Source organism: Nilaparvata lugens, chromosome 4 (genome assembly GCF_014356525.2).
Source record: "Nilaparvata lugens isolate BPH chromosome 4, ASM1435652v1, whole genome shotgun sequence".
NCBI classification, from domain to species: domain Eukaryota; kingdom Metazoa; phylum Arthropoda; class Insecta; order Hemiptera; family Delphacidae; genus Nilaparvata; species Nilaparvata lugens.
The window spans coordinates 73,900,627-73,920,495 of NC_052507.1; the positions used below are offsets into that span (position 1 = coordinate 73,900,627).

At 32.5% G+C, this 19,869-nt stretch overlaps 1 protein-coding gene across 2 annotated transcripts in view; it reads left to right on the top strand.

The window, feature by feature from the left end:
• LOC111048782 (cytoplasmic dynein 2 intermediate chain 1) overlaps positions 1-17,659 on the top strand; it is a 30,245-nt gene extending 12,586 nt beyond the window's left edge. Inside the window, exons 8-18 of one of the 2 annotated variants that reach the window (XM_039426416.1) lie at positions 551-664; positions 1,977-2,186; positions 3,031-3,191; positions 6,524-6,624; positions 7,507-7,607; positions 11,374-11,546; positions 13,375-13,514; positions 13,757-13,815; positions 14,965-15,125; positions 15,832-15,946; positions 17,538-17,659. In XM_039426416.1, coding sequence (XP_039282350.1) covers positions 551-664; positions 1,977-2,186; positions 3,031-3,191; positions 6,524-6,624; positions 7,507-7,607; positions 11,374-11,546; positions 13,375-13,514; positions 13,757-13,815; positions 14,965-15,125; positions 15,832-15,946; positions 17,538-17,657 — 1,455 coding nt within the window. In that variant the 3' untranslated portion in view covers positions 17,658-17,659. The remainder of the gene's footprint in view (positions 1-550; positions 665-1,976; positions 2,187-3,030; positions 3,192-6,523; positions 6,625-7,506; positions 7,608-11,373; positions 11,547-13,374; positions 13,515-13,756; positions 13,816-14,964; positions 15,126-15,831; positions 15,947-17,537) is intronic. The other variant, XM_039426417.1, reaches the window with a different exon arrangement.
• Positions 17,660-19,869: the final 2,210 nt, after the last annotated feature.

Below are 19,869 nucleotides of genomic sequence, written 5' to 3' on the forward strand. Positions count from 1 at the left end.
CCCACCACCGCTTCTCACTCTACTCTACTAAGAGTAGGATCTATTATGTAGATCTACTGTAGTACTCTACTACATGTATAATTGTAATGTTATTTAATGCAATAGGTTTTTCAAGACCTGGCATGTAATAAATGAATAATCAATCAATCAATCTACCACTACTATACTGAATGTACTTTACTACTTTAATGAAAATGAAAATAGTCTCAAACTAGTAGAGAAGAGTCAGAGTAGAGTATTGACATTTTAAGGTTAATTCTGTTCACTAGACAACACACTTTACCTACTATACTCAATTGTAGTGAAAACAGTTACTCGACCAAGTAAGTAGAGTAGAGTTAGCTCGGTAGGGTTATTATGCCAGTTACTCAACCTCTAACTCTACAAGTAAAAACCAGGCTTTTTATGAGGATTATGTTATGAGCTGCTGTTGCATTCTATAATATATATTGCAAGGATGTCTTACTGATGAAAAGATGTTTTTAATAGTAGCCCATCCAATTATTATAAGTATCTGTGATGTGTTGATGACGTAAAAAACATTTTCCAGGATCGAAAAGGAGTTGGTGACGATGGAATGTTCAATGAGACTGATGAGGAGTGGCAAGCCAACTTGCAAGTCAATTCTATTCGGCTACAAAATTTCCTATCTTCTGCATCAGAGGCAAGTTTATTCTATCAAGAGGATTATCTTTGCATACTCATTGATAGCTTTATAGTGAATGAATTCATTTGGAATTTTAGTGAGATTTCATAAGAAAGATTTCTTTGGAAGCATCTGGGACTATAATCCATCCAATAGTTTTTCAGAAATCGTGATCAGTAAAGGTGCGTACAGATCATGTGCGCCGCGAACATGAGCAATTCACTTTGCAATCAGCTTGAGCCAAGCTTTTTATATCTATATCTTATACCGTTTCTGTGAAAATACAGATATATAGTCAGCTGATTAAAAGTGAATTGCTCATGTTCGCGGCGCGTACATCTGTACGCACCTTAAGGCCAGGCGCACACCTGTTAGTCAAGACAAGACAAGACATGATCAGACACGTTCAGTCACAATACTTCACATAGCTGCTTGTGATGAAACTCACACTGATTAGTCATTGCAATTAGACATGTCTTCATAAGCAACACTATGTGAAGTATTGTGACTGAACGTGTCTGATCATGTCTTGTCTTGTCTTGACTAACTGGTGTGCGCCTAGCCTTAGTAAGTGAGAGAGTGTGATTAGAATTTTGAAAGTATAGATGAATCCATTTAGAATCGAAATAAAAATTTTCAAGAGAATTTTCTTGATTTTTAAAAGTGAACATAATGCACTTTACGATTTAAGAGAATATCTTAATTAATACAATGTGCAGTGATAATTAAGTGTAATATTTAACTATAATTTGGTGTTTTAATTTTTCTAAATTTAAAATTTGCATCTCATATTTATTTTTGGACGAAAGTTGAGCTTGAACTTCTTACAGAAAAAACATAACCTATTTTTTGGACATGTAATCAAAATTTGGGAATGGAATAGTTTTGGGCCAAGCCTGTTGTTCCTTCCCAATCATATTTATATGATTTGTTATTGTATCCACGTATGGATAGATAAATAAATAAATGAATAAATAAATATAGAAGAAAAGGAATAAACTTAATGCTCAAATATATTTACATTGAAAGAAAATGAATGTATACAAAATGAAGGATTCAATTTTTCAAAGAAAGATCTGGGAGTTGAAGAAAAGACTAACAATTCAATTAGTCTAATTAGAATAATATTATTATTCTTAGTCTATGCAGACGGAAGTCTGCAGACAGAAAGACGTATGTGTGTATTGCAACATTCGAATATATATCAGCGGAGGGAGTTTTCCCCCGTCTATCTACTGCTGTGTGCGTTTGCCTTGATCATAAGACTTTTGATTGAAATGATCATGGAGTTTTTGTTGTGAACTCTTTAAATATTATCAATTTTTGTTAGGTGGTATTGACACTCCTTGAAGAGGAGCAATCACTGAGGAAATCCAATGGAAAGTCTGTTCTCTCAGCACATTCGAAAGCAATTAGCGATGGTTTCACAGCTCTAAACTTTGAAAATGCTGAGTTCTTGAAAGGACGTCAAATTACCAGCTTGAAATTCTCATTGACCACACCAAACCAGATGATTACAGTACACAAGGAATCAGAGTTGGTGAGTTCACTGATATCAATGTTTTAAACAATCGAAATGATGCAATTTTTCTCTACCTACTATCGTAATCTGTCTGATCGACTCTAAAACGTATCTTACATCATATAAATCTTACCTAAAAAAGGATATAAATCTTATATTTTCAACCTACGTAACGGTAGGCTATTTATTTTTGCGTCAAGTTTCCAGTTTGTGAAATTGCCAATTTTCCTAGTTTTCAGTTCGTCAAGTTTTCAATTTGTTAAGTTTCAAGTTCTCAGTTCGTCAAGTTTTCAATTTGTTAAGTTTCAAGTTCTCAGTTCGTCAAGTTTCCAGTTTTAAAATTTTTAATTCTCAATTTTTTAGTACATTAAGTTTTAAGTTTTTTACGGAAAATAGCATCTCGGACAAAAATGTTTAGTTTAGCCGGATCTCAAAAGCTTTAAGTTCTTGACTTCGCCTCGAATTTGAAAACTACGATCTCAAGCCGGCAAACTCAAATTTTACATTCTTTGGATTCCTCTCTATAAAGATATCATCCATCGAAGAATCAAGATTCAAGAGTAGTAGCTTCTACAAGATTCTATTCAGTAGTAGCATCAGCATTAAGTTATGTTTTATGTGTGTTAAAATGATGTCGAAGAGTGTTTTTATATTATGGATTATGGTTCCCTCTGGATTAATGAGAGGTGTTGATTAGTTATTGAGATTCATAAACTACTATAATTAGATAGTAGATTCAGCATTAAATTATGTTTTATTTGTGTTACAATTATTTTGTATTTTTTGTGTTACAATTATGTTTTATTTGTGTTGAAATTTTACTTAAATTGTGTTAAAATATTATGTTTTGTTTGTGTTAAAGCAGACACCCAGCTCACTGAGAGACGAGTGCTTCGGCAGATGCATGATTTGTGTGTGGAACGTCTACAAGCACTCTACGCCACACAAAATCCTAGTTTCACCCGGCAACGTGATATCAGCACAACTTCAAGCTCATCTGGTTTTTGCAGGCCTCAATGATGGGTAATAATAACTCTCTCATTATTTACAACATTATAGCATAGAAAACAATAGCGTAAGTAGATATCCCATGGTATAGGGCGTTTATGTCGCAACTTTTACTGTTATCTCAAGCCGATTACTGTCGATTATTGTCGATTTTTACTGTTTTGACCGGGTAAGAGTGTATGAACGGCACAATATGAGAGACTACCAGCGTCATAAAGCTTCACAGGAAAGAACTACGTGGACTATCAGCTTGAGATAACAGTAAAAGTTGCGACATAAACGCCCTATACCATGGGATATCTACTTATACCATTGGTTCTCTATTATTATAGTCATCAACTGTAAAGGGAACTCAATTGACTGTTCACTATTCCTTTTTCATCTTCATTTTAATTTTTTTGCGTATGAGTATATGTATATATTAGTACCTACATGATGATATCTAGTTAAGAGTGTAAATACAATTTTTTTATTTATCCTTAAAACGGTGTACACACGTACGTTTGCCTCGGGTGAGCATACGTGTATGGGCTTGCATTCGCACGTGTGGACACTGTTCGCTGAGGCATGTGGGCGAACCGGAACCCTGTCGGTATTTTGGCGTGCTCAAAGGCGCCTCGGGCGAGCATTGAATGTACGTGTGGACGCGATTTTGCCATACGGGTGAGGCAAAACGTAAACATTGAAGGCGTAAATTTTAAATTAAGTTAACCTAATTCCAATGAATTAGGTTAATGAATGACAAATCAAATTGTGATCCAATAACTAATTGTAAATTGTAGGATTTTTGTAATTTTGTAGGATATGTGGATTGTCAAATATTTAAATAGAAACATGCATGGAGTATATAATTCGTATCATGATTAACAAATTTAGAACTGCATAATTTAAGTGAAAAAAGCTTCTCTACAGGGTTCCTACAAGAAAGTATAGCTGAAATAATTATTTTACTGTGGCTATCAAATCATCTTGTGTTTGTTTCATGTTATCAATCAGAGTTGTTAATTAAAATTGTAATCTTCAATACTGTATGATATAATACGTTTTAGATAGCTAGGCTATCTATAGAGAGGTTTATTCAAACTTTGAACTAGTATTCCCTTGAAGGTAAATCTTGAAGCTAATCTTTTGGAGAATCTTGTTTTGTCATGTGTATGAGCATAGTTAGTTTAAAATGGGCAGCAATTTAGTATTTGATTCAATTTATATCTAATTTCCTTAAAGAAGACTGTCAATTTTGTGAGACAGTGTTGAGTGCTTTGATTAGGTCATCAAAACTTCTGGAATTATAGTAGAATTTTTCTTTTTTTGAGATTCTGAATAGATATTGGAAACCAACAAATGAATCGCCTAATGCCAAGAATCTCAAAGTTAGAGCCAATCGTTCTTGTGGAGGTATTGCTTCCCTCATGATGATATGATCATTTTTTGTTTAGATAACTAGTTGAATTGGATTCAGTATATTAACAACATAATGTTTTGACAACCTAAGAAAGATTTAATTGTCAATATTATGTCATGTAGCAATTTATTTCCTTACTTCAACCTACAATTGTTCAACCCACCAACATCGTTTGTCAAGTTTTATTTTTGATTTTATTATATAAGTCATTGAAATAAAATGATACTGCTGCAATTTGTGATAACTATCTTCAATGATGGAATGACGCAATTGTTGTCATGTTGTGGAAAATCTACATCTACCATGTCTTCGTGTCGTCTACAAATCAGTTAGCTTTTTGAATGCTGAGGCATACGTGGATCGCGTCCACAAGGACGTACAGTGAATGTTGAGGCATATGTACATACGATTGTTCGCGCGAATCTGTACGGACGTGTGTACAAGGCTTAATGGTAATTATTACAAAGTTCAAAACTTGAAGTATAAAATACATTACTTTATAGTTAGATACAGTAGGTATTATAATAAGTAATATTATATCATATAAGGAGGGTTCCTGCAAGGTAGAAAAACCTGTGCGCAGAGGCCGAGTGCAAAATAAAACAAATCCACGTGAGAAACAGCGAAATCCGCATTATTGAATGAAATGAATAATAATGTAACCGGCCTATTACAGAGCTCGACCGACCGTCACAAGTGCGTGCCGACCGTCAGTGCGTACGTCAGTCGCGCTTGTCTTTTCCATGACAATGACCGGAGTTTAGTCATTAACAATTGAAGTCAAATAGTTTTTCAAAATGTGAAGAGAGCTGGCGGAGTTTAGAGGCGTGGCTTACAAGTCTGGATCTCGCTTGTGATTGGTCAATGCGTTGAAGTGAATATTTCTGAGTTCTGACGATAGATGGTAGCAGGTATTGGGTTAAGAACTCATTTCCTTCTATTGTTTCATTCATAATTAATTTCTACAACAAGTACATTATCAAAATGATAGGGAGAGGGAAAATAAGGTAACCTTGTGCTATTCCTCTACCAAATTCAGATAACACATAGTCCGAAATAGGTTAAGTCTTGTATTTCTTCAATTCTCAGAATTTTCAGTCCTCAAATATTTTCACAAAGTAGATTTTCAAATGTAGATGCTTTAAAACTAAACATAGAAGAAATATTTCACATTATTGTAACAATCATTTTCTCAATTCCGTTCTATTTTCATCCATCATCTCTTGTCTTTCTGTTACTCTTCTTCTTCTTCTTCTTCTTCTTCTTCTTCTTCTTCTTCTTCTTCTTCTTCTTCTTCTTCTTCTTCTTCTTCTTCTTCTTCTTCTATTAATCTATGATCTCAATTTATGAATTATTTGTTTCAAGCTTGAAATTTGAAATAAGGTATGTGTCACGTCTATGCAACTGGCTTGACTGCTTGTTTGACAAGACTCCTCTTGGTATATTATGAGAATCTGAAAAATATCTACTCATTCTAGAGAATGAGTATGATAGTACCAGATCAAAGTAAAGTAAAGTGTTTCCAAATCTATGAAATTTCATTTTATGATTATTTTCATGAATCATTAATATTATAATACATGTATAATAACAACATTATAACGATTAATAATAATTAATTGAATAAATGAGAATAATATAGGCCTACATACAATGGAATTGTCAGTAGAGTTCTAAATTCAACTGATTTCATTAAATGAACATTTTTTACTAGAAAAATTACAAGGCCTAGGCCAACTGTCATTGAAAATTATCATCTAAGTCTTTTTTTGTGTAGTTGACAATTTCTTAGTCTTTTTATTCAATATTATCTAAGTGATGCATCTCGTAGTCTTATGCATAAGTCTGAATGTCTGGAAAAATAAAAGGGAACTGCAATAAACTGAAGGCTTTTGAGTATATATATAATACATGAATTACAATAAAAGATTACCTTTTGTTATAGGTCGATTTGTGTATGGGACTTGAGAGAGAAATCAGCATGGCATCAGCGTACTGGACTTCATGGTTCGGAACACACTTTGAGGTCTCCAACATTCATAACAAGTAAGTGATTATTGAAAAATAAAATTTAAAAAGTGCACCAAAATATCTATTGTGACTATTCTATTATACGACCTACAGTCCTATACCTATTTATACGACTTATATAACTTTTTTGACATCTTACTGATTCCTGACAACTTGTCAGATATTATTAGACAATATAAATACAACATTGAATAGATTCACAAAAGAATGTTGAGTGAATAATTCACAAATGTAAATTATTTTTGGGATCATTTTATAAGTCGGAAATGAAAATCACGATTCAGTACTATACTGTTTAGAACAAAATATTATTAAACGATAAAAATAAAATAACATATTATACGGTATGAGAAAGTTTTTGGATTTACACATACAGATGTGGTCTCACAAGCTGATCCCTAGTTCCTCGATGTTGAATCCCCCTAGTTCGAATGTTGAAGGAAGACAACTGCGCATGCCTGAATGCTGTATTCCTTATTATAAAATCACGGGGTGCTAGGGCATGGCTTACTTTGGATAATAGTATCATGGCTATCTATAGTAGGCTGTGGCTAGGCTGATTGAATTAAATAGCAATAACTCAGCTGATTGACTGGATGTAATTGCTATGCATTGTAGCGTATTGATCCTGTGGAAGGGGTGAATCCTAAATCGGACAAGGGATCAAATAGTGAGACCGTGACTTGACTATAGTACTATAGTATCTATAAATGGAATCCTATAATTTGTACATTCTGAACAAAAACACTAGAAATTTAGGAGTAGTTTGAAATGTGGCTATGAGAACATTGAACACCCGCATGACTGTTATTGCAATGAATTCCAAAATAGAAATGATTTTAGTTTACTGAGGTGACATCAAAACACAAAACTTATCCTCACTTTCCTTTTTTGCAGCTAAAGTTCTCAATGAAACGTCACATACGAGTCCAGTAGTCTCTGTTGAGTGTTGTGTAAATAAAACAAAGGAAGAAGCTCAGGAAACCTCTACTTATCAGGTAAAGCAACTACACTCCCTACTGTAGCTCAATGCTTATTTATTTTAATAAACATTTAGAACTATCCAACTCCCAGAAAAGTACCACAAGCTGAAGTCCAAAACGGTTCCAATTCTTATCTACAACAGTCATGATATAATATCATCTGTTTTCATGATATTCATATCTACACTACATTCAGTGTCTCATAATATTTATGGTGAATTGATGCATATTATGCTTGTTCTAGAATAATCTGATTCCTCAATGGAAAAACTCTTGAATAAATAATATTCACATCATAAAATCACTCTCATAGCTATTTGTACCTATCATAATTGGGAAACTGCTAAAAATTCTTGAAATTTTCTCAAGATAACAGCGGAGAACATGAATTTAGACAATCTTTCCAATTATATATCAATACATAATAAATGTTCATTCATTGACCCAATTTCAGGCATACACTATTCAGTATTCATTGTAATAATTCAGTGAGTAATAAAAAGCAGAGCCAGAAACATAGATATTCAGCAGTTTAATTCACTCCCTGAACATCTAAGAAATATGGAGAATGGAACTTTAAAAAAAATATCAAATGTTTTCTTAGCAGCTAACCCTTTTTAAGTGTAGTCTTTTTTTGTGTAGTTGACAAGTCTTTTTGATGACTTGTCAAGTCTTTTTTAAGACTTTTTTTAAGTCTTTAAAGTCTTCAAAGAGTCTTAAGTCTTTTTTTGTGTAGTTGACAATTTCTTTGTCTTTTTATTCAATATTATCTAAGTGATGCATCTCGTAGTCTTATGCATAAGTCTGAATGTCTGGAAAAATAACAGGAAACTGCAATAAACTGAAGGCTTTTGAGGATATATATAATACATGAATTGCAATAAAAGATTACCTTTTGCTATAGGTCGATTTGTGTATGGGACTTGAGAGAGAAATCAGCCTGGCATCAGCGTACTGGACTTCATGGTTCGGAACACACTTTAAGGTCTCCAACATTCATAACAAGTAAGTGATTGTTCAGAAATTATGAAATTGAAATTACTACACTGAAATATCTTTGTGTCGCCGGACTTATATTTTCTGACATCTTGTTGATTCCGGGCTACTTGTCAGATATTATCAGAAAATATAGGCCTAAATACTACATTGAACAGAGATTAGATTTATACACATGATTGTTGAGTGAATAATTCACAAAAAGAAATTATTTTAGGGATTATTTCATATGTCAGAAGTGAAAATCACGAACCATTACCATACAGTAGAACAAGATATTTATTTATTATTTATTTATTTATTTATTTATATTGTGTACAAATACTTAATATGAGGAAAGGCACAACAGGCTCATGCCCAAAACTGTCCCATTTCCAATTTATATTATACTGTCCAAATCAAAATGTTGGTTATGTCACTTTCACTTGAAATATTATTGAAAATAATATCGTGTACAAAAACAAACGTGATAAACGTGTACAATAACATATAGTAAAGTAAAGCTTTTGGATCCACACATACAGATGTGGTCTCACAAGTTGTTCCCTACTTATTCGGTGTGGGGCGTTCGAATGTTGAAGGAAGCCAACTGCGCATGCCTGAATGCTGAATTCCTAATTATAAAATCACGAGGTACTATAGGCTGATTGAATTAAATACCAATAACTCAGGTGGTTGACTGCATGTTATTGCAGCGTATTGATCCTGTGGAACATGTGATTCGTAAATCAGTCCAGGGATCAAATTGTGAGACCGTGACTTGAATGTAGTACGATCTATAAATGGAATCTCATAATTTGTACATTCTGAACAAAAATACTAGAAATTAAATAGTATCTTGGGAATTATACTGATCACGTATCCAGTTGTGTGATCAGATAATCAAAGTATAATTAACAAGGTAAAAACATTATCAACTTAAATAATAAATAATAAAAATAAAAATAAACTTGTATGAAAAAAAATAAAAATAAAAGCTGTGAGACTAGTCTAGGTGATTAAGATTGCTAAAACAATACTGAAACTACTGCCTGTAGCGCATGAGATAAAAAACAAATAAATTGAAACAGCCCATAAAACCAAAAACTGGAATAAATGAAATGCATTTAAATGTAATAATTAATATAATACCGTACATGCCTTAGTGGAATAGTGATTCAATTGAATAATAATATTTTTATGAGAATGGTGCCGTTGAACAATGCTAGCTTAACCTGCACCATTATCTAACAACATTTCTAACCATCCATACGTCGTTCACTGTAAATAACCAGCTCTTTGCTCTCTCATAAAATATAATATAGGAATCACACCTTCTCAATTCAATTGGCAATTTATTGTAAATATAAGGTCCTAAGTACATAAACGAGTGCCTAAAAATTTCCCTGCTCACCTTTGGTGTCCTACACAGTAGCTGGTTAACGCTTCTCATATTGTAATAAAGATTTCCCGTACCACAGTTTCCGCTTTTCAAATAAAACAATTTTAAAACTTTAAAAACGAATAAATTTTGGATAGGCATTATTTTCAAATTTACATACAAAGGAAAAGAACTCTCTCTTACATTTTTAAACATTATCAATCTTATATAATGATTCTGGGTTATTCTTAACCTATTAATAATAGTTTTAAAAGTTCCACCCCAACATACCAAACCATACTGTAATTGAGAGTGTATGAGAGCATAATACAATGTTTTCATTAGCTGCTCATCGCAGATGCTTGTCAGGAAATAGAACTTTCTTATTGCTCTTCTAACATTTACATGCAAATTTTGAATATGAGTTTTCCATGACATTTTCTCATCATAAGTTAAACCCAAGTACTTGAATGACTTTACCTTTTAAATTTCTTCACAGTCACAATTATCACGATTGTCACAATTTTGTGTATGATATATAATTGGGCCTGCAAAAATGAATGCCTTAAAATCGAAATTGATATATTTTGTCTTTGCACCGTTTACTCTCATTCTATTTATTGTGCACCACTCTTGACGGATTTTCAAGTCATAGATAATATTATTTTGTAGAGTCTCTTTATTTTTATTGGAATAAAAAAAGGCAATATCGTCAGCAAAAGCCTGAATGTGACCATGAAAGTTTTTTGTAAGCAAATCGTTGATAAATAAAATGAATAAAATAGCAGAGGATACGGATTCCTGAGGTACCCCGACAGTGACTGGAAGAGGCTCGCTGAGGCAGTTGCCCACTCTCACCCGCTGCTCCCTACCAGTCAGGAAGCTGCGGAACCACCGCAACGCTAATCCCCTTATCCCAGCCGCTTCGAGCTTCATCAATAAAATTCCATGATTAACAAGATCAGAAGCTTTTGTGAAATCTACAAATAGCCCGGTTGTTTTATTGCCATTATTAAAACTAGAATAAATTAAGTTGGAAAAATAGAAAAGAGCATCTTCTGTCGATTTTCCTCGTTGAAAACCGTATTGGCTTTGGGAGAAAAGATTTAATTTATTATATGGCTGCAATAAAGTTTCTATTCTATTCTATTCTTAGATTAGCAGAACAGGCTACTAAATATGTATTTTTCAATGATTAAATTATTTATTTCTAAATAAATATAGATTAATTGTTGAAATAGATTAATTTGTGATACTACATTATTCACTGTATTTTCATTTATTGTAGTAAGTTAGGCTACTGTTGATTTTATTGTATTTTTTAATATCAAGGATAAGTGGTAAAAAGGACTGGAAAGTCCTAACTTCGCCAAATAAAGAATGTTTTATTTCATGGATATCTGTCTGATTCTCCCTTTTTTTTAGATAGCTTCACTTGAAGTGGACGGCATCATCATTATATGGACTGTGGTACACCTAATTCTGTCGAAATATAGTGGTGAAAATATGGGAAACACAACCGTAGCAGGACTTGCTCCCTGGGGACATGTGCGGCTGGTACCAAGTGTATCAATCAACGTGTTGCAATTCACTTCTAGGTAATGATTATTCTCTAGATAAATTAAAATTATATTTTTTATAGATGGAAATAAATTAGAAATTGCATTTGTTCAAATGATAATTAATGAATAATTATTGAACGAAAATCCTGATTAAGTTATGTAAATCACCCCCGAAGACTTCTGCCACTGCAAATATTGTCAACAGGGTAAACAGCTAGATGGAAATTGGATGAGAGCTTCTATACAACAATTATTTGCCAGCTCGGGAATCGAACCTGGTACCTCCTAATTGCTAGTCAGGAATACAGACAAATAATTCTTGGATAGTAGCTCTTATCCAATTTCCATCTAGCTGTTACCCCTGTTGTCAATATTTGCAGTAGCAGAAGTCTTCGGGGGTGATTTACATAATTTAATTAGGATCCTCGTTTAATAATAATTTCATTTTTTACTAGTAGTTCTGTGAACAGTAGACCTCACGCAGTATTCTCATCCACAAGTACCTGATTGAAACTGTAGACCTTACGGAAATACAGCAATAGACTGGCTTCTCCACACCTCTGTGTAATCACTTGTCATCTGATTTATGATGAATATTATTCTGTAGTCTGATTTTTACTCTAATATTGGCGTATAAAGGAGGCTCCTTCTCCCTTTTATATTATCCTTGAGATGCAAAATTTCCAAAAGCCTTGTATATACGTCGACGCACAATAATTATTGTAATTATCAAAAAAGGAACATACCTGTCAAATTTCATGAGAATCTATTACCGCGTTTCGCTGTAAATGCGCAACATATAAACATTTAAACATTCAAACATTTGAACATTTAAACATTCAAACATTAAAACATTCATCATTCAAACATTAAGAGAAATGCCAAACCGTCGACTTGAATCTTAGACCTCACTTCGCTCGGTCAATGATTCTCTTTACAGCATACTCTACTGCTTAGACCAGTTATAGAATAGACAGGGCTTATTGTATATTCATACTGAAAGTCGATGAAGCCAACATCTACTGCCATATCTCCAAATCTTGACGTCAGCATCAGATAGAAAACTATTCTGTAGAGTTTGTTTACATTGTTTTCCATAGCAGATTGTGTCTATTTCAGCGAGAGCGCAGCTGGAGTTTACCATTTTAATGAATAATAATTTACATCCTTCTGAAATAAACACAATCTGAAAGTTTTCTATTCGATGATGACGTCACGATTTGGAGATATGGCAGTAGATGTTGGCTTCAGAGGCTAGACTTCCCAGCGTGTCTATTCTATAACTGGTCTAAGCTCTACTGTAATGAAACCATTATGTTTTCTTTACAGTCGAGTATGTTTCCTAGTTCCAAAATACGAACAGCAAAAATGCTACAAAAAAATCCACCTTCAGAGCTCCAGGTGGAAGTTTTATCAACTTCCACAAAATTCCTGATTCGGAATTTGTAAACTAGGTTATGTTTATAGAATGCATGTAGTAACTTCAGCACAATTGGGTAATGTTTTCTATTTCTCAATTATTCTTCTTAAGATTATTATGACAAAAAATAGTGTACGTTACTTGGACGTGAATGTATCTTGCAGTGCTCGAATGAAATTCTAGTCTTGGCTAACGCCTCGACTAGAAACATCATCCTCGTCTGCAAAAGGCCCCTTCCCGTCCTTATGATGAAAGATACTATTCTTTATAATCCTTGTCGTAAGACTTCTGCAGGGTATTTATTGCTAGTGTAAATATGAATAAATCGTCGAAGCGTTGAACGTATAATCTAAAAATATTAACTGATATGCTTCAATCGTTTAGAAAATTATCAATTGATTGTTGGTACTCTATTATTTATTGAAACTCTTTGATTATTTGCAGGAGTCTAATAGGGAATGTGGAATGCAAGGTGCTCTCAGTAAGTGGCAACCATCTATTTGTTGGAACAAATACTGGAATGATAACTCACTGTTTAAAGGGAAATAGCAAAGGACAACCTCCTTGTTACTACTCAAGTAAAGGTAAGAACACTAGTATATTCGATTACGGTACCTATCTTCTAAAATTACAAGAAAATACATTCTCTTAAATTAAAAAAGAAACGAAAAAGGAGATTTCAATATCATTTCGAATAAAAAATAGAATCATTATTAATAATTTTTCCATTCTCAATCCGTAGAAACATGATTCATTAAATTATACTCAGTTGCCACATAGTATGGCTAATTGAATTTCAATTTAATTCAATTTTCTATTTTTGCAGAAGGAATTTCAGAAATCAGTTGCATTGAAGCCTCTCCAACTGGTGACCCTTTATTTCTAGTAAGTACATAAATGATTAAAAAAAGAAAAACTATACTTATTTAGTGATCGAGTACGGTATCTAATTTTTCCAATTAATCAGCAATAAGCTCAAAACGTTTAAGTCCAATCGTTATTAGCATTGGAAGAACAGAAGCAGGATGCAATGATGTACGGTATTGTACCAAGCTATAGGTAACAAGATATATGATAGATTTGATATGAATGAATGTCATATTATGATATTTGTACGCTCACTGTAGTCTGTTACATGAGTAAAATAAGACAAGCTGCTAAGCAGGTTGCTGACAAGCAGGTTTGTAGTGGAAGTTTATAGGTAACTAGGGGAATGATAATAAGTCCAATATTGTGATGGGAAGCAATGCAATGTACCGTACCGTACCAATGTTAACGTATATAGGATACCCACAGAAAAGAAAGAGTTTTACTCTGTGCCATACCTTAATGATATTCAAATTTGTTAATAATAGTATATTTTTATTATTCTGCTGTTTTGATATCTAGACGGAAAAATTAGCTACTTTGTATTCAGGAAATTTAGTTGTCAATTCACAAAAGGCCTATTTTACCTGATGTGTAAATCATTTCTGCAGGAGAATGTTCACAAATTAGCAGCTCATTAATTGTTGCTGTTGTTCTTCAAAATGATTCAATATTCTGTTAATTATTATGAAACAGTGATGAACATCACTTGTGAATAAATTATCTTCTATAATATAATAAAAGGAAGAATTGGCTTTTACATGTTCGGGATAGGAAATTCACGAATGACGCATCATCAGTCTCAACTACTCAACTAATTAACTTGAAATTTTGCAAAGGTTATTTATTGTTTCTTAATTTACTGCAGATGGTTATAGGCTTATTTCCAGTTTATAAGGTACGTCAAGTTTTCAGTCTGTTAAGTTTTTAATTAGACCCTTTCGCAGCACCTGCTAGTTATGAATATGATGATTCATGAAGTTGATATTTATTCATTTACAGAGTGATATAAGTAACGGAAAAGTGAATCTATTCCAAAGAAGGATAAAAAAGTTAATACTTTCAAATTAATTATTTAAATATTGAGTAGGTAGTATTACATTACAAATTTCAATATAATGTATAATCACTTTTGGATTTATGGATTTAATATTGATTTATTTACAGAGTGCCTCAAGTGACGGAAAAGTGAATCTATTCCAAAGAAAAATTAGAAATCCAATGATTGAGTTGATTGGAACAGTGAATGACCCAGGGCCTCCAGTCAAGTCGATCTGTTGGTCACCAGTTAAGCAGAACATTTTCTTCGTACTAGATGGAGAATCAAGGTAAGTCTACTTTGTTTAAATTATCAAGCATTTTCCAAAGTTTTTTAATGAGACTGATATAGCAGCTTTTATTAGATTTTCCTTAAAGTTTTGAGAGTTAGTAATTTTGAGTAGTTTGTAAATAGAAGTAAATTGTTTGAAGTTGTTATAGTAGTAGTTGATAGCTTTTAAAGAGTATATGGATCTGAATTCTGAAACTGATTATTTTGGGTATCCTAATAAAAATATAATATTGTTGACCCATTTAAAATATTATGAGCATAGTCTGAGCAAGACAACGAACGATTTTGAAACTGAATAAATAATTTTGGATTTTTGGTTGTTTTTTGCAAGTTGAATTTACCGGTGTAATGTTTTTTTCATTTTCGTGTTGGAAATTGGATAATCATTTTGAAAGTAGAATATAATGACTGTAGGCTGTAGGCTACTATGCTTATAGAATGATAAAAAATGTAAGTAACTATAACATAAAACTAATGAGAAATAAATTGTCCTGAAACATATTCTTTATATTTCCATGTTTCAAATTCATTCATGTTTCCTTTTACATCCATCAATCTTTCAGTAAGTTCCATAAAGATCTTTGCGAATTTTGTATAAGTAAGCATATGCAATCACTGATGATGAGTAGTGTCCTAAAAGCAATAAGTATGTAATGTAATTTTATCAAACCTGGCTTCATATTGACTATTTTGATGATTTTCAGTATTCATGTATGGGACTTGTGCTACAGCGACTTTTCCCCGCGTTTTACTCTCCCAAAAACAGAGTCAACCATCACTGCAATGAGCATATCTCCACATGCAGAGGAACCACTCCTAGTAAGTAGAAAACTGCATAGTTTTTACAGAATATTTATAGAATTCATCCACTTGTAATAGAAAATACTAGTAAGTGAATTCTCTTTTTCAAATAATACCGTTATATAAATGCTATAAACTTCAATGTTTGTTGATACAATTATAGGTTCAATTTATAGAATTCATCTACTTGTAATAAAAATACTAGTAAGTGAATTCTCTTTTTCAAATAATACCGTTATATAAATGCTATAAACTTCGTCCAATGTTTGTTGATACACTTATAGGATCAATTTATAGAATTCATCTACAGTACTAGTACGGTAATAAAAATACTAGTAAGTGAATTCTCTTTTTCAAATAATACCGTTATATAAATGCTATAAACTTCAATGTTTGTTGATACAATTATAGGTTCAATTTATAGAATTCATCTACTAGTAATTAAAATACTAGTAAGTGAATTCTCTTTTTCAAATAAAACCGTTATATAAATGCTATAAACTTCAATGTTTGTTGATACAATTATAGGTTCAATTTATAGAATTCATCTACTAGTAATAAAAATAGGTACTAGTAAGTGAATTCTCTTTTTCAAATAATACCGTTATATAAATGCTATGAGCTACAATGTTGAATAATGAAACCTCATAGCAGTGGAGAGGTTAATAATTGACGTCTAAAATATAATATATCAGGTAAGGTGGGACCTAAACGTTGGGAACTCCCTACCAACAAGAACCATACGAATATCATTATTGAAAATTTGAATATTGGAAAAACTTAATTACCGCCGTAATTGATCACTAATATATTTATTCACTCCAGTTATTGGTTTGAATAGCTTGTGAGACTCAGTAATTTAAATATTTTAATGGATTTTGGATTTTCGTTTAATAATTATTATTTATCAAATTATTGTCCAACTTGTAAAGGGAGGATAAAATTAACAAGATTCAATTATGGAAAAATCGTGATGATCTATGCTTATACTACAAATAATATTGATTAGAATAATTAAAATGATGCAAGATTTATTAGTAGAACCTAATTGCTCGGGAAATATATAGGCTATTTATATATTTTATCAATTCTGAAAAGTCAGGAATGAGAATAGTAAGAGCAGAGCCAGTTTTTTTCTCATTTAAATCATTCTATAATTATGTGTTCATATCATTAATGATATTCACTCATACTTAATATCAGTTTGTTGATGAATGAGTTACCGTATAATATATAGTTTATATAGCTTAACTTTTTAAGTTAAGCTATTATAATTTACATCAAAGGGTTCGCATGCTTTTCCTCTTCCAATATCATTTCAATGATAAGTGGGTGATTCTTCATTGATTTATACAATAAGTACATTATCAAAATGATAGGGAGAGAAAAATAAGGAAACCTTGTGCTATTCCTCTCCCAAACTTAGATAAGGTTACACATAGTCCAACATAGGTAAAGTCTTGTAGTTGTTCACTTCACAAAATTTTCAGTCCTCAATTATTTTCACAAAGTAGATTTTTAAATTTAGATGCTTCAAAACCAAACATAGAAGAAATATTTCACATTACAGTATTATAAATTTCTACAAATAAATTTGTTTTCTTTTCAGGCGTTGTCAACTGATAAGGGTGGAATAGAGATTCACAGACTGAATGAAGCACTGAGCGAAGACAAATCAAAAAGAGAATCTGAAATGTTCAAACATTATTTGAATATAGTTTGCTGTTGATTGATTTTTGTTATAGTTAAATAAAGTGAATGAGGTTTTATATGGACATTGAGGAGAAGGTTTAGAGTTCATATGAACTGGAACTATATCCTATGTAGATTTTGATTGAGAATGTTTCCTACCTCATAATATCAAATCTTATTACAGTCACCTAAATAATAAGGAGGCAGGTACTGCTCTGAATATTACACTTGATGGGAGAGTACTGAGACACAATTTTACTCCTAAGTACTTAGGAATTACACTTGACAGGTCGCTCACATACAGATGCCACACTCAAAAGCTGAGAGCAAAATTGCATACAAGAAACAACATATTGCAAAAACTTGTTGGCTCATCCTGGGGTGCCTCAGCAGACACAATGAGAACAGCTGGTTTGGCCCTGGTATATTCAGTTGCAGAATACTGTTCTCCAGTATGGATGAACAGTGCTCACACCAAGCAGATAGATACAGCTTTGAACTCAACTATGAGGATGATCTCAGGCACTGTCAAGTCAACTCCTAGAGAGTGGCTCCCTGTGTTGAGTAATATTCCACCACCACAACTGAGACGTCATAAAGCTCTTAAAAGCTTGTTTGCTGAAATAAATAAAAATCAGACCCTACCCATCCATAAAGACCTTAAAAATATGCCAAGACAGCGGCTTAAATCCAGGAATGCTCCATGCAATTCCGTGGACTCCAACTTTGACTTATCCAATGCCTGGAGAGAACATTGGCATAATTTTGCTGAGAATGGCAGTGCCTGGAATTTGGATCCAACCATAAGACCAGCAGGATTTGAATTGCCACGAAGAACATGGACTCGGTTGAACCGAATGCGCACTGGCCATGGAAGATGTGGAGGTCTGATGTATAAATGGGGCTTTGCTGACACTGCTGTATGTGAATGTGGCGCTGAGACACAGACAATGAATCATTTAATGTTAGAATGTCCAATTTTCAAATTTAATGGAAACATTGACGAGGTGCATCAAGCAACACCAAATTTCATCCAATGGCTTGACGCACTGATTTTAAATGTGTGACTTTTACTTGGTAAATAAAATGATGTGATGTACTCGATCTCATACGATATATATATATTACAGTCACCATAGCAGAGTGACTATATTATGAACAATGGATATTCATAACACTAAAGCGGGATCCAAATATTAATCCTCCGATTCAATTTTATATAAGTCAATCATTTTCTGTATAATAAATCATATTCTTAATCAATCACAAAAAATATTGACTGATTCAGAGAAATAATCTGAAAGAAAGAGAACGTTGAGTAGTGTCATTTACTATCCTAGTCATTGCATTCTAGTGTTGAAAATAGAGCTTAATATATTTAGAAAATTTCAATCGCTTCACAGAAAATCAAATTTTTATTATAATAGATAATAATCGCTTAGAAACAATGAACACTATCAGTTTACCATTCATTATTATGAACAAATTTGGAAGTTGTGTGCTATAATTCAAGACAACTTACTTATCAAGAAAACAATTGAAGCTCCAACAAACCAATATTGATACAGGTAACAATACTTATAAGATATTATAGCAATGACTCTACGATGTAGGATATTGGTATATTACATGAATATAACCATAGAGAAACAATAGCGTAAGTAGATATCCCATGTATAGGGCGTTTATGTCACAACTTTTACTGTTATCTCAAGCTGATTACTCTTGATTATTGTCGAATTTTACTGATTTTTGGGGTGAGAGTGTATGAATGGCACAATATGAGAGACTACCAGTGTCACACAGCATCACGGGAAAGAATTACATGAACTGATAGCGGCTTGAGATAACAGTAAAAATTACGGCATAAACGCCCTATACCATGGGAAATCTACTTTTGCTATTGTTTCTCTATGATATTACTATGAATAATATATCATGCCCCACATTCACTTGCATTTAAACAAGATTGATGAAACAATTATTTTTACTCTACAATAAGCTTCTAATTAGCATTAGCTCAACATAGTTCATATTTATATGAATTTTATATCTGCTCAAAACATAAAAATCTGTGAATATTATTTGATATCTTTGAACTGTGTTTGTATTATGTAGATTTTCTATTTGATTTGTTATCAATAAATTGTATTATTAACTAGTAAAAACCTATCAATATTATTCTCCAATTTTCACCTACCAACATATCATTAAGGTAATGCTGTATTTTATAGGATTATAGAACCAAA